The sequence below is a fragment of the Mauremys mutica genome, chromosome 6 (genome assembly GCF_020497125.1).
Source record: "Mauremys mutica isolate MM-2020 ecotype Southern chromosome 6, ASM2049712v1, whole genome shotgun sequence".
NCBI lineage: Eukaryota > Metazoa > Chordata > Testudines > Geoemydidae > Mauremys > Mauremys mutica.
Window position 1 is genome coordinate 131,439,270 of NC_059077.1, and position 15,115 is coordinate 131,454,384.

Sequence of the window (15,115 nt, forward strand, 5' to 3'; positions counted from 1 at the left end):
GGACAGGTAAGAAGTTCGAACTAAGGTAGTTCGACTTCAGCTATGCTATTCGCGTAGCTGAAGGCGCGTACCTTAGTTCGACCCCCCACCCTAGTGTAGACCAGGCCTAAGATTTATACAGGGTAAAACTGATTTATTTGGGGTTTGGATCCTATTGGGAGTTGGGTATCTGAGTGTTGGAGACAGGAGCACTTCTTAAGCTTTCAGTTAAGCCTGCAGCTTTTGGGGGACATGATTCAGTTCTGGGTCTGTGTTTGTAGCAGGCTAGCGTGTCTGGCACAACCAGGCAGGGTTCCGGAGTCCCAAGCTGTCAGGGAAAATGGGCTCAGAGGTAGTCTCAGAACATCAGGTGGCAGTTCCCAAGAGGGTTTCTGTGATCCAACCCGTCACGCTCTCCTCATCCGGAAGCTGTTTCATACCCCTGATCATTTTTGTTGCCCTTTTCTGAAACTTTTCCAATTTCAATATATCTTTTTGGAGACGAGGCAACCAGATTTGCACACAGTATTCAAGGTGTGGGTGTACCATGGATTTATATAAAGGCAATATGGTATTTACTGTCTCAATATCTAGCCCTTTCCTAATGGTTCCCATCATTCTCTTCACTTTTTTGATTGTGGCTGCACATTGAGTGGATGTTTTCAGAGAACTATCCACGACTCTAAGATCTTTCTTGAGTAGTAACAGCTAATTTAGATCTCATCATTCTGTATGTATAGTTGGAATTATGTTTCCCACTGTGCATAATTTTGCACTTATCGATGCTGAATTTCATCTGCCATCTGACTTTTAGTGCCCTGGTTAGAGCAGAGAACTAAAGCCAGGATTGTCCAGCAAGTGCAAGCAACTTTTGGGTCCTATTCCTGGCTCTGTCACCTTGGGCAAGTCACTTAACATCTCTGTATCAAAATGTAATATAAATACATATCTACCTCCCCAGAGTGTTATAAATAGTTTAACTAGCTGTAAAGATCATTGGAAGGAATTACAATTCCTAATACCTCAGACTCTGGAGAGGCTAAATGCCTATAATACATTCCCCCTGCACCACTGTAATAGCGTTCCCTATTGTCTTATGGAGGCATGTTGGCTAGTTAAGGTTGTGCTGTGACTTGATACTTAAGGCATTTTAATCCTTCTATTTTACACCATGGCCACTGAATTTAGTCTTTCCATTTATCATCATGCCTCTGCCAAGGACAATGGCATGTTCACTAAAATGTACTGACTATGGCAGAGGAAAGAGCCATGAGTGCTGTGGTGCACCCAGATCAACGCCAGAGCACAGGACCAGGGCAGCTCAGAGCCAGCGCAGGGGGAAGCTGAGAAACTGCTCAGACCCACCGGCACTGCCCAGCCAGCCCCCAACTCCCCAGCTGCATTCTCACAGACAGGCCCACTGGCTAGATGCTGTGGGGAGGGAGTGGTGGGAGCTGGAAGGGGTTTCTGCTGGACGGGGCCATGGTTTGGAGGGAGAAGGGAGACCAGAGAAGAGCTGCATGCTGAGGAGCCACAGGGAATTCATCAGAGCCATAGAGGAGTATGGGCAGAATGGGATGGGCCGGGGCAGAGGGGGATGTTCAGTGAGGTTATGGGGCAGGAGGGGGGGACATGCAACCACAGAGGAGCTGAGCTCCAGTGAGCTTCCTAAGGGTCAGCAGAGGAAAGCTGTTCTCCACCACTTCCCCAGCCCGTGACCACTACCCAGAAACCCTGCTCTCTTTCTTCCATAGTGCCCACATAGCCTTTCTGCCCTACCCATAACCCCTCAATACAGCCCTGCTCCCCGCATCTCACCGTTCCTTCCACAAGAACCCCAGTCCTAGGCTCTGCCAGTGCATGTGTCCCTGTAATTTACAGCTGATATCAAGCGAAGGTTGGGCATTGAGTGCACAGTGGCTGGCTGCCAGATGGCGCTGAACGGGCATTTTCTGAGGAGGCTGGGTGCTGGGAAGGAAGGCATGCTGGAGGAGGCTTGTGTGGACATGGCTACTGAGCTAGCTGGCGATTTCTGGGTTTTAGTGGATGAACTGTCAGGAAATGAACCAGAGTGAGGTTCCTGATGGAGGTTTGGTATGGGAGTATTAACTGGTGCTCTGACAGTCCAGGGCTGAACATGCCAAGTGAAGGGCCTTCCGCCTCATCCTCTGGGGGCTTATTCCACAGGCAAATAAATCCCATTGTGGAGACGTTTATCATGATATTCCCTCTTCGTTTCATCCCACTGATCCCAGTTATAACCTCTCGGTTGCACCACAGTGTGTCGTTCCAGCCTTGTGCTTACACCTTTCATGTATTTGCAGGTGGTTATCATGATCCCCTTTAGTGTTCCCTTAGCCAAGCTGTACGTAATAAGCTCATTTAATCTTCCCTCCCCAACACATTCCCACAGACCCAGAACCAGTCTGTTGTTTTGTTGAACTCCCTCCCATTTGTCAGGCTCCCCCTGGAGACACGGCACCTGGAACTGGGTACGTTATTCCACGTGCCGTCACCCCAGAGGCCAACAGACAGAGGCCAACGGTCTCCTAAATGGTCACCCAGAGTTAGGCTTTTAACCCATATCCCATCATCTCAGAATGAATCATTATGAGCATCTGTTTCTCCGCCAGCAAGACCCTCGCCTACGGAGTCCTGCAAGGCTCAATCATGTTCCCACTGCCATTGGGACAGCTGACGAGCCAATACAGGCTGAAGTGCCAGCAATACACAGATGCCAGCCAGCTCCAGGTCTCCTTCCCAACACGTGTAAAGACGCCACCCTCAGCTCTCTCTGTGCCCAGCTCCAATGGGTGGCTGGCTGGAGCCAAGCCCAAGCAACACTCAGGATGCTGACAGGAAGGGGGAAGAGCTTTGAGGACCTTGATACGTGGTGGAGGAAGAACTGGCAGGACTTGGACAGTCTAGAGTTGGAGGAAGGAAAAGCTGATCCCCACATCAAGGGGGGATGGGGAAATTGGGAGCATTTTCAACAGTGGCATTGGATGGGGGAAACAGAAGGCTCAATAGGAAGAATAAGGAGGGCTGTTTTGGACATATTGTGCTTAAACTGCAGGCTCGATGTTCGAGGGAGATGACAGACATGTGGGACTGGTCAGCCAGGGTCAGGAGTGGAGGGGAACATCTCCGTGTCATCAGCCCATCAGCACAGAGACTGCTTGAAACTATACATGTGGGATCGACTAGCCAGGGCCAGGGCACGTTGGGGACGAGGCCCCAGAACTGGGCAAGTCCCACAGGCAGTGGGAGAAGGGAAGAGGACCCACTAAGGAAGCAGTTGGGGTAGGAGGAGCGAAGAGCAGTCATGCGAGCTGAGGGGGGAGAAGGAAGACGTGAGCAATGCTCCCACACAGGAGTCAGGGAGGGTAGCGCTGTAGTTTTCCTGTGTGTGCTGCAATCTCTCACCCACACACAACTGCTTCCAAGAGCCTTGGCTTGGTCTACGTGACCAAATCTGGCTCCGGGTGCCAGTCTGGCATCTGCCTCTGCCACCAGCTGGTGTTGAGAACAGCTGTCACGCCGGTGGGGTCAGCACCAGCAGCTTGGAGGCTGCTGCACTCAACATCCAGATCTCAGACACAGCCGTTTCCGTCGTGCACACAGGTCATGCTCTTCCTCCTCTGGACTGACTCACGACGCACAGCAGCCCTCACTGTAAGATCTCTGTTTGCCCCAGGGATCCTCTGCACAACCAAAGCCACATGCAGCCATACCTCTCTTTTCTCCTGTGAAAGGGACCAGGTCTTCTCGATCTTTCATATCTTTTGCCTGCTTTTCTAGGTGGTCCAGAAGCTCATCCCTTTTGAATGGGCCAGTTGGTGTCTTTTTGGTCTGGTCCCTCTGTCTGAGTCCCACAGGCAGCAGATCATTCTGGATTCAAAGAGCAGGACACCAAGATTAGCTATTCAGATTAAAACAAACAACTCCATCTTTTCTCTCTCTTTTATTGAATTGTTTTCTTTGTGCACATCATTTGTCTTGCAAATGGGAAAATGAATTCACCGTTGAACTCCACATTTGTATAGTTCAGACACAATTTATGTCCATTTACCCTCTCGGCTCTCTGCCAGGGCACCCAGTCGCTGACCTTGGACTTGCTATTGCTACTGAGTGTAGACCAGAAGTTCTCTCTCCCCACTCTCCTTAGGTTATAATGGTCTTTGCCTGACCTCTTCTCCCAGTTTACTACCTTGATCTATTTATCCATTAAGGGACAAATCCTGCTCTCACTTGACTCATGCGAGGAAAGCAAGCAAGATTTGACCCCCCATCCTCGTGTGTCAGTTCCTTGCTCAGCCTGAGGAGTGAAGAGAACAGGACCACACGAGAAGGAACCTGCTGCTCCGAGGGAGTTAAGGGTGACTGTACAGAGATCTGGAGCCCACGTAGGCTGGGCCTTGCATCGTCAGAGGCCTATTTTTGAGCCAAGTTGGCCCAGAAAATGTGCAAATTTGGGGTTTCACACATTTCCAGTGTGAAAACAGCCACGTCGGTGAATTACATGGAACAACAGAAAAAGAGCGTCAGGAATATAAAATCACCTGAAAGAAAATGACATGACAAACGTACAATGAGGTTTCACACACATTTTCCCCTCCCCAGTGTTTTGCATAGCTCTGAGAGAGAGCCAGTTACCTGCAAGGCTTTGGGGAGAAGGTCATTTTAGAAATATTGTGTCTATTATCTTACTGCAGAATAAAAATGTTATAGACCTTATGCCTTTTTAATAGTAACTACATAGTATGCAGCCATTGTAGCCATGGTGGGTAGGCAGCAATGGCCTGACATAGCAACGCACTTAAGCACATGCTTACATTTAAGCACAGGATAATCCCATTGAAGTCAACAGGATTACTGCCAGCTTGAAATGAAACACGCACTTGAGTGCTTTGTTGGAACAGGGCCAAAATTTACATATTACGAAGTCTCATGAACTGGGAGCAGGAGGTTGCTGTTCCCAATGTCTGCCTAATAAATGAAATCATCAGTTGCTAATTGATTCAAAATACAAAAAGCTACAAACCAGGCAGATTATTGTAAGCATCAGATTCAGTCACCACTAGCTGACTATGCAGACAACCATGCTGAACTGCAACACACTAATCTGAATGCTTTGGAATGGCTCTGCCCTTGGCTTTCTCAGGCCTGACACCTTGAGAGGCCACGACCCATATACTTTACCTTAGCTGCTCCACACTGTGTCTTTGACTGATGTTTTCTTTGATCATTAGCTTTCCCAGGACAGTCTCTGGCTCAGCCTCGTTATGGGAAGCAATAAGTATAATCCAGGAAGATCACTGAATGTCTGATTATTCTTTGTCTGTATCATGTCATTGGCACTTTTAATCCCCAGGGTAATCTGCACAACCCACTGCTTTCCCATGGGATATTAATGTGCATAACAGGGAGAGTCCTCATCCCACTGTACATGGCATCACCCACCCTAATACTGGAACAATCTGTTTGCCTGCCAGCTGGCTCTATACAGATCTTAGTGTGGGTATAAAATACTGTTCCAGCTAGATGGCTTCATTTAACTCTCTTGAACCCAACCACCCCATCATTTGCACGTGTGGGACTTCTTTAGATTCTATTGGCAGCTCTGACATGCAACTGCTGGGATGGTCGCCAGGGCTCCCCAGAAAACAAGAAGTCTGGCTAATGAAAACTGTCAAGGTTTCGATGTGTGTTTCCATTCCAATGCGGAATGAAAACAAGACCTTTTTGAAACGGAGACACCCTCTACCCCAGAGCAGCCAATAGCCGGTGATGAGGGCACTCACATGGGATGTCGGTACCCCAGTCACTAGGTTCTAGAGTCTCTCTCTCTCTCTCTGGCCCAATGAGTGCTTAATTATGTCTACAAAGTGGAGACGCTCCAACAGGCGACATTAATAGATGCCAAGGCCAGAAGGGACCATTGTGATCATCTAGCCTGACCTCCTGTGTAACACAGGCCAGAAAACTGCCCCCAAATAATTCCTTGAGCAGAGCGGTTAGAAATCACACCCTATCCTGCTTTAAAACCAGCTGGTGATGGAGATTCCACCATGACCCTTGGTAAATTGTTCCAGTGGTTGAGAGCACTCGTTGTTAAAATGTAGGCCTCATTTCCCGTTGTAGCGGGGTGATCACCCGGCTCCGGCCCTGGAAGGGTAAAAGCAGCCCTGGAGAGGGCTGCTTCAGCAGGGTAAAAGAGATTAAGAACGGCTGGGGAAGCTGAGTGGGTAGCTGACCACAGCTGTGGCTAGTTTAATGAGGGCCCAGCTGGCCTTATAAGAGGGGTGGGGCCAGAAGCCAAGCGACACTCTCTCTCTAGCCTTTGGAGAGGGAGGGACCTGGCTGCCTGGGAAGCTGAGGAGGGTACCTAGGGTAGAGCAGGGCTGGGGAAGGGCCAGGGAGCTGGGGAGCTCCAGCCTAGCAAAGCCTCAGGCTGCAGGCCGAAGTAAGGGCCCACTAGAGGGTACTAGGGCTGCAGAGGGGCTGCCCAGATATAGGCCAGAGGCAGCTGGTCCAAACCCCCCCGGGCTGATGATGAGTGGCAATTAGACTGCAGTCCGCCCCAGTGAGCAGGGACTAGATGGTGACTGGCAGTAGAAAAAGAAAAGGTTCAGAACAGGGCAACTAAAATGATTAGGGGTTTGGAGAGGGTCCCATACGAGGAAAGATTAAAGAGGCTAGGACTCTTCAGCTTGGAAAAGAGAAGACTAAGGGGGGACATGATAGAGGTATATAAAATCATGAGTGATGTTGAGAAAGTGGATAAAGGAAAAGTTAGTTACTTATTCCCATAATACAAGAACTAGGGGTCACCAAATGAAATTAATAGGCAGCAGGTTTAAAACAAATACAAGGAAGTTCTTCTTCACGCAGCGCACAGTCAACTTGTGGAACTCCTTACCTGAGGAGGTTGTGAAGGCTAGGACTATAACAATGTTTAAAAGGGGACTGGATAAATTCATGGTGGTTAAGTCCATAAATGGCTATTAGCCAGGATGGGTAAGGAATGGTGTCCCTAGCCTCTGTTTGTCAGAGGATGGAGATGGATGGCAGGAGAGAGATCACTTGTTCATTGCCTGTTAGGTTCTCTCCCTCTGGGTCACCTGGCATTGGCCACTGTTGGTAGACAGATACTGGGCTAGATGGACCTTTGGTCTGACCCAGTACGGCCGTTCTTATGTTCTTATGTTAGCCAAAGACGGAGGCGAGGTGAGGATAGGAGGTTGCGGGTTCCCTGGGGAGGGGAGGGGAGACCCAGAGAGACTGCAGGGTACTGCAGGGGCAGAACCCCTGATGTAAAGGGGCACCGGGGTCCGGGAGGGACACAGGGGCCAGTGATAGGCGAGAGGGTACTCCAGGCTGGAAGACCTAATTCCCTGGATGACCAGCAGGAGGCGCCGTGCCAGTGAGTCGTCGCCCTGCTACACCCGTCTAAATGCATCTGGCTTCAATGTCCAACCATTGGATTGTGATCTACCTTGGCCTGCTAGATTGAAGAGACCATGATTAAATATTTGTTCCCCATGTAGGTACTTATAGACTGTGATCAAGTCACCTCTTAGCCTTCTCTTTGTTAAGCTAAATAGATTGAGCTCCTTGAATCTATCATCATGGGTATGTCCATACAGCAAAGAAAACCCCATAGCACTGAGACTCAGAGCCGGGTCAAATGATGCAGGCTTGTGGGGTTCAGGTTGTGGGGCTAAGAACAGCAGTGTAGACATCCCCGCTCAGGCTGGAGCCCAGGTTCTGAAACCCAGGGGCGGGGGAGGACCTCAGAGCCAGGCTCCGGCACAAGTGGGAGCGTATGCACTGCTATTTTCTGCAGCCTTCGCTCAAGTCAATTGACTCTGGCTCTGTGACTCAGCGCCCTGACATTTTCTTTGCAGTGTAGACATACCCGATTACGCAGGTTTTTGAATCATTCTCATGGCTCTTCTCTGAACCCTCCCCAATTTATCAACACCCCTCTTGAATTGTGAGCACCAGAACTGGATGCAGCATTCCAGCAGTGGTTGCACCAATGCCAAATAGAGATAAAATAACCTCTCTACTCCCATTTGAGAGTCCCCTGTTTATGCATCTCAGGATCTCACTAGCCCTTTTGGCCACAACATCGTACTGGCAGCTCATGTTCACCTGATTATCCATCACCACAATCCCAAAATCTTTTTCAGAATCACTACTTTCCAGGACAATCTCCCCAGCCTGTAAGTACGGCCTGATTCTTTGTTCCTAGAGGTACACAGTGACATTTAGCCACGTTAAAACACATATTGTTAGTTTGTGTGCAGCTTGCCAAGCAATCGAGATCGCTCTATAGTGGTGACCTGCCCTCTTCATTATCTACCACTCTCCAATTTGGGGTTTGTCTGAAAACTTAATGATGATTTTATGTTTTCTTCCAGGTCATTCATAAAAATGTTAAATAGCGGAGGGCCAAGAACAGATCCCTGTTGGACCCCAATAGAAACTCACCAGTTCGATGATGATTCTCTGTTCACAATGACATTTTGAGACCAATCAGTTAAACAGCTTTTAATCCATTTAATGTGGGCCATGTTAAATGTATCTCTTTCCAGTTTTTTAATCAAAATATCATCTGGTACCAAGACAAATGCCTTTCAGACGTTTAAGTATATTGCATCAACACTGTTACCTTTATCAACTGAAGTGTAATCTGATCAAGAGAGATAACAAGTTATTTTGACAGAATCTATTTTCCATAAACCATGTTGATTGGCATTAATCATATTACCCTCATTTTGATTCTTTATTAATCAAGTCTTGTATCAGCTACTCCATTTTCTGGCCTGGGATTGATGTCATACTGACAGGCTCATCTCATTTACCGTTTTTAAATATTGGCACAGCATTAGCTTTCTTCCAGTCTTCTGGAACTTTCCCAATGCTCCAAAACGTATTGAAAATCAACATTAACAGTCCAGTGAGCTCCTCAGGCAGCTCTTTTAAAATTCTTGCATCTGAGTTATCTAGACCTGCTGATTTAAAAATGTCTAACTTTGGCAGTTGTTGTTTAACATCCTCCTAAGATACTAGTGAAATGAAGAGAGTGCTATCATATGATATGACTTCACCTGCTTCTTCCCCAGAAATACAGAACAGAAATACATATTGTATATGCAGGGCCGGCTCCAGGCACCAGCGAAGGAAGCAGGTGCCTGGGGCGGCCAATAGAAAGGGGCAGCATGTCCGGGTCTGTGGCAACTCCATCGCTCCGCTTCAGTCTTCAGCGGGGGGTCCTTCACTCCCTCTCTTCCTCTTCAGCGGCACTTTGGCGGCAGCTCAATCGGGTTTTTTTTTTTTTTTTTTTGCTGCTTGGGGCAGCAAAAAAGCTGGAGCCGGCCCTGTGTATATGTCTGCCTTTTCTGCATTATTATTGATTATTCTACCATTTTCATCTAGTAATGGACAAAAATGCACAAGAGCAAACTATCCCACTGCATAGAAAAGATAGGAAACATGGCAAGAGACCACCCTGGCTTAACCGGGAGATCTTCAATGATCTAACTCGGTCAAATTACAAAGGATGAATATAAACAAATAACACAAGTATGTAGGGACAAAATTAGAAAAGCCAATGCACAAAACGAGATCAAACTAGTTAGGGACATAAAAGGAAACAAGGAAACATTCTACAAATATATTAGAAGCAAGAGGAAGACCAAGGACAGAGTAGGCCTGTTACTCAATGAGGGAGGAAAGACAATAAAAGAAAATGTGGAAATGGTAGAGGTGTTTAATGACTTCTTTGTTTCGGTTTTCACCAAGAAGGTTGGTGGCGATTGGACGTCTAACATAGTGAATGCCAGTGAAAACGAGGTAGGTCTAAAATAGGGAAAAAACAAGTAAAAAATTACTTAGACAAGTTAGATGTCTTCAAATCACCAGGGCTTGATGAAATGCGTCCTAGAATACTCAAGGAGTTGACTGAGGAGATATCTGAGCCATTAGCAATTACCTTTGAAAAGTCATGGAAGACAGGAGAGATTCCAGAAGACTGGAAAAGGACAAATATAGTGCCCATCTATAAAAAGGGAAATAAGGACAACCCGGGGAATTACAGACAAGTCAGCTTAACTTCTGTACCCGGAAAGATAATGGAGCAAATAATTAAGCAATCAATTTGCAAACACCTAGAAGATAATAAGGTGATAAATAACAGTCAGCATGGATTTGTCAAGAACAAATCGTGTCAAACCAACCTGATAGCCTTCTTTGACAGGGTAACAGGATGGGGGGAAGCGGTAGATATGGTATATCTTGACTTTAGTAAGCCTTTTGATACTGTCTCGCATGACTTTCTCATAAACAAACTAGGGAAATACAACCTAGATGGAGCTAATATAAGGTGGGTGCATAACTGGTTGAAAAATCATTCCCACAGAGTAGTTATCAGTGGTTCACAGTCATGCTGGAAGGGCATAATGAGTGGGGTCCCTCAGCGATTGGTTCTGTTCAATATCTTAATCAATGATTTAGATAATGGCATAGAGAGTACACTTATAAAGTTTGTGGACGATACCAAGCTGGGAGGGGCTGCAAGTATTCTGGAGGATAGGATTAAAACTCAAAATGATCTGGACAAACTGGAGAAATGGTCTGAAGTAAATAGGATAAAATTCAATAAGGACAAATGCAAAGTGCTCCACGTAGGAAGGAACAATCAGTTGCACACGTACAAAATGGGAAATGACTGCTTAGGAAGGAGTACTGTGGAAAGGGATCTGGGAGTCATAGTGGATCACAAGCTAAACTTGAGTCAACAGTGTAACGCTGTTGCAAAAAAGCAAACATCATTCTGGGATGTATTAGCAGGAGCGTTGTAAACAAGACACAAGAAGTAATTCTTCCATTCTACTCTGTGCTGATTAGGTCTCAAGTGGAGTTTTGGCTCCAGTTCTGGGTGCCACATTTTAGGAAAGATGTGGACAAATTGGAGAAAGTCCAGAGAAGAGCAACAAAAATGATTAAAGGTCTAGAAAACATGACCTATAAGGGAAGATTGAAAAAATTGGGTTTGTTTAGTCTGGAGAAGAGAAGACTGAGGGGGGACATGATAACAGTTTTCAAGTACATACAAGATTGTGACAAGGAGGAGGAAGAAAAATTGTTCTTCTGAACCTCTGAGGATAGGACAAGAAGCAATGGGCTTGAATTTCAGCAAGGGCGGTTTAGGTTGGACATTAGGAAAAACTTCCTGTCAGGATGGTATGGTTAAGCACTGGAATAAATTGCTTAGGGAGGTTGTGGAATCTCCATCATTGGGGATTTTTAAGAGCAGGTTGGACAAACACCTGTCAGGGATGGTCTAGATAATACTTAGTCCTGCCTTGAGTGCAGGGGACTGGACTAGATGACCTCTCAAGGTCCCTTCCAGTTCTATGATTCTATAAAAACCATTGTCGGGATTCTTTTTGTTCCTAATATACTATAAAAAAACTCCTTCCTGTCCTTAACTCTGCTGGCCACAGAGTTCTCTTTGTGTCCCTTTGCTTCCTTTATCAATATTCTAGAATATATATATTTTTATAACTGCCTTCACTTCCCTTCTAACCCAGTTTTTTAACCCAATACGGCAGTGGTCTCTACATTTACCTTGCGCACCCCCACTTACCCCTGTCTGCAACCCCCACACTGCCCCTCGGAGCCAGGGCCAGGGGTAAGGGAGCCGAGGCTGGGGCCATAGCTGTGGGCGGGGGTGGGAGCGGAGCCTCGGCGAGGGGCCTTGGCTGGCAGCCGGATCCCCAGGCGTGGGGCCGGCAGCCGGATTCCCAGGCACAGAGCCAGCAGCCGGGGCAGGCGCTAGGAGCGGAGAGGGGTGGCGCTACCACTAGGTTTTAATAACAAATGAGCAATTCCAATGTCTGTTGTTTGCTCCCCCGGCTCGCAGCGCTGCTGTCTAGGCTATTCAAGCAGTTGTTCTCGTCGTGCCTTTGGTTCCTTGATTAATTTTATTCTCAATCTCTCATTTTTGTGCTGAGTGCTCAGATCTTCCCTCTTTTTACCCTTCCCTATTGCTCCCTCCTGGCCACTCGGGCCAGCCTGTCCCCAAGGAGTCTGGCCCCCTTCTACTGCGGTGGACATTGACAGAGACCAGCTCTGTAGCCCAGCAGTTAGAATCAACTGAGCAGGGACTTGAACCAGGGTCTCCCACACACCCGGTGAGTGCTCTAATCACAGGGCTACTGCCTATTCTGGGGGTGGCTGTTTCCCTCTTCCCAGGGTAATGTTTGTTGAATTGATACATTCCCATGAAACATTTTGGTTCCAAGAAAACAGCATTTTTCGACTGGAAAAGAGCGTCATGAGGATTTTTCAGCCAGCTCTGATGGTCAGGACCCTGCAGTCTGAACACACTCAGAATGCCTCCGCGACAGGAGGCACCTACCCTGCAGCAGCCTCGTTCTCTGTCACAACCAAACTGCCCTTTACTGGGCACATCCCCAGTCGCGCCTGCCTTCTCTCAGTGAACAATCGCAGACACCACAGCAGAAGAGGGAGCTTTCTACCGCCACGTACAGATGATACAACATTAGGATCAACATAAATTATTATTTGTACTGCGGTAGTGCCTAGGGGTCCCAGTCGTGCCCCAGGACCCCACCGTGCAGAACAAAACAGATTGTCTTAGTCTGGCCACTCTTTGGGGCAGAGACTGAGACCCCAGTTGGGAGCAGACAGACTGGGGCAGAAGTGAACAATGAGGTAAATACGTGTCCTTCACTCGGGAGCTGTCCCATACATCAGGATCACTTTTTACAACGTGCTCCTGGGTTATCCCACTTGTGATCTCTCTTCCATTCACCCTGCACCTGGAGGGATAACCTCTTGCCCAGTTCCTTACTTAACTGTGGTGCTGATATCATGTCACCTAGAAGGACTGTCAACTTCCCTCACGCATTCTCTGCCACCCCGCTCAGACCTGCTGCTCCTTCTGCCTTCCTGGGCTTTTCATGACTCCAACGAGCATCACTCTACACACCTCAGACTAGATTCTCTAACGTTTACCCGTAATCAGTCAGCCCATAGTCTGAAAACTCTGCCCGATGGCCATGGTTCAAAGCACTTAAACGTGTTTAAAGTTCAGTATGTGATCGAGCTTAGTGGGAGTTAACCCCATGCTCACTGTTTGCTGACTCGGGGCTGTGTTCCCTCTGAAATCAGCAGGACGAATTGTGGAGTTACCGCACTACTCAACAGGAGCAAGCATGGCAGAAGCTAGACCCCTACGACAATACACTTGCCTCAATGGCAGTGTCTAGAGTGAACACAAAGGGGCCCTGCATACCACCATGGCTCCTCCGGCTGCTGCTTCTGTCCCGCTTGTTGAAGGCTGAAATGTTCCTGGTGATGCAGTGAGACAATGGCAGCATGTGAAGCCAAGCAGGAGAAACTGGATGAAGAGGCAGCTGTAGAATGATGACAAACTGAGGCTGCGGATGGAACTACACACACCTGGGGCCTGCAATGTACCAGGCAATAAAGATAGCAAGCCAGGCCCTGCTCTTATGACAAATCATGGAGGGTTTGCAAGCCGCCTTTAGGAAAGAGCCCAGCAGCCGTCAGGCCCAGCAGTGTGGCACTAGCTTGCACCAGTCACAGGTACACAGTAGAGTGTAGTGGGGCGATGCCCCCCACACCTTCCTCATACCCCATGTCTGCTGGACTGGCTGCAAGGGTTGGTCGCCCCAGAGCTCCGCTCTATGAACCTGCACACTGTTGCCTTCCCTGAATCCCAGTTTGCCATTAAACGGGCCTGCATTTTTATCCATTATGTACAAGCGAGTGCCCACCTGCCATGCTACCGTGAATGTCACGTGGGAGAGGTACACGACAGAACCCATGATCTGACAGAGTCATTCCTATTCCCTCCTGCAGCCCCGCCTCACGCATTACTCCACACACTAGAACCTCGATTTGATGAACAACAGTCTTACGAACAACCAGTTATACAAACCATTGTTCCCATGGGGGGAAAATAATCAAAATAGGAGTTCTACTGTATCAGGAAGCTAGTGAGTCAAATCAGTCAGCCTGCAGTAGAACCCCCGTTTTACACGCTAACTGGTGATTGTGCAATTAATACAATCAAAAAGTTTATAAAACGGATCATCTCCAGAGAACAGAAGGTGCAACGCGACACCTTCTTCTTGTCCTTCAGACCTCAGCAAAGCGATTTCCAATGCATTGGAGGCACTGGAATGTGAAAGGATGTTGACTTGTTCTTCAGTGACATCACTTTTGTTATGTGATTACTGTATTTTCTCTCAGGAAAAATGGCTTGTAGACAGGTTGTTTGTAAAATTGGTGTTTGTAAAACTGAGAGTCCACTGTACATTCTTATGCACTGCACTGGAGACCAAGCAATGTATTCCTATTGCAGTTCCTGCAGTGGCAAAGTACTGGTAGAGGGTCTCCTGCATCACATTAGCGTGGACTCGTGTAGTGCACCTGTCTCTGCAGTATCTCCATTTTCATTTACAGAGGTACGTTTCTAGCCCTCATGCCTGCAGAGATGAGCTTCCAAATGCGGACCAAGGCCTTGGCTACACTGGCGCTTTACAGCGCTGCAGCTTTCTCGCTCAGGGGTTGAAAAAACACCCCCCTGAGCGCAGCAAGTTACAGCGCTGTAAAACACCAGTGTAAACAGTGCCCCAGCGCTGGGAGCTAATCCCCACGGGGAGGTGGAGTCAGGGCCGGCTCCAGACCCCAGCGCGCCAAGCACGTGCTTAGGGCGGCATGCCGTGGGGGGCACTCTGCCTGTCACCGGGAGGGCGGCAGGCGGCTCCGGTGGACCTCCCGCAGGTGTGCCTGCGGATGCTCCACCGGAGCCGCGGGACCAGCGGACCCTCCACAGGCACGTCTGCAGGAGGTCCACCGGAGCCACGGGACCGGCGACTGCCAGAGCGCCCCCCGCAGCGTGCTGCCGTGCTTGGGGCGGCGAAATTGCTAGCGCCACCCCTGGGTGGAGTACCTGCAGTGCTGGGAGAGCTCTCTCCCAGCGCTGGCGCCACGACCACACTCGCACTTCAAAGCGGCAGCGCTTTGAAGTTGCAAGTGTAGCCGTACCCCAAGTGTAAGCCATGCAGCA

General features: G+C 48.3%; 1 protein-coding gene across 3 annotated transcripts in view; it reads right to left on the minus strand.

The window, feature by feature from the left end:
• TMOD1 (tropomodulin 1) overlaps nt 1-15,115 on the minus strand; it is an 81,388-nt gene that overhangs the window by 44,354 nt on the left and 21,919 nt on the right. For all 3 annotated transcript variants that reach the window (XM_045020113.1, XM_045020115.1, XM_045020114.1), the window contains exon 3: nt 3,714-3,870. In XM_045020113.1, the coding sequence (XP_044876048.1) occupies nt 3,714-3,870 (157 nt within the window). The remainder of the gene's footprint in view (nt 1-3,713; nt 3,871-15,115) is intronic.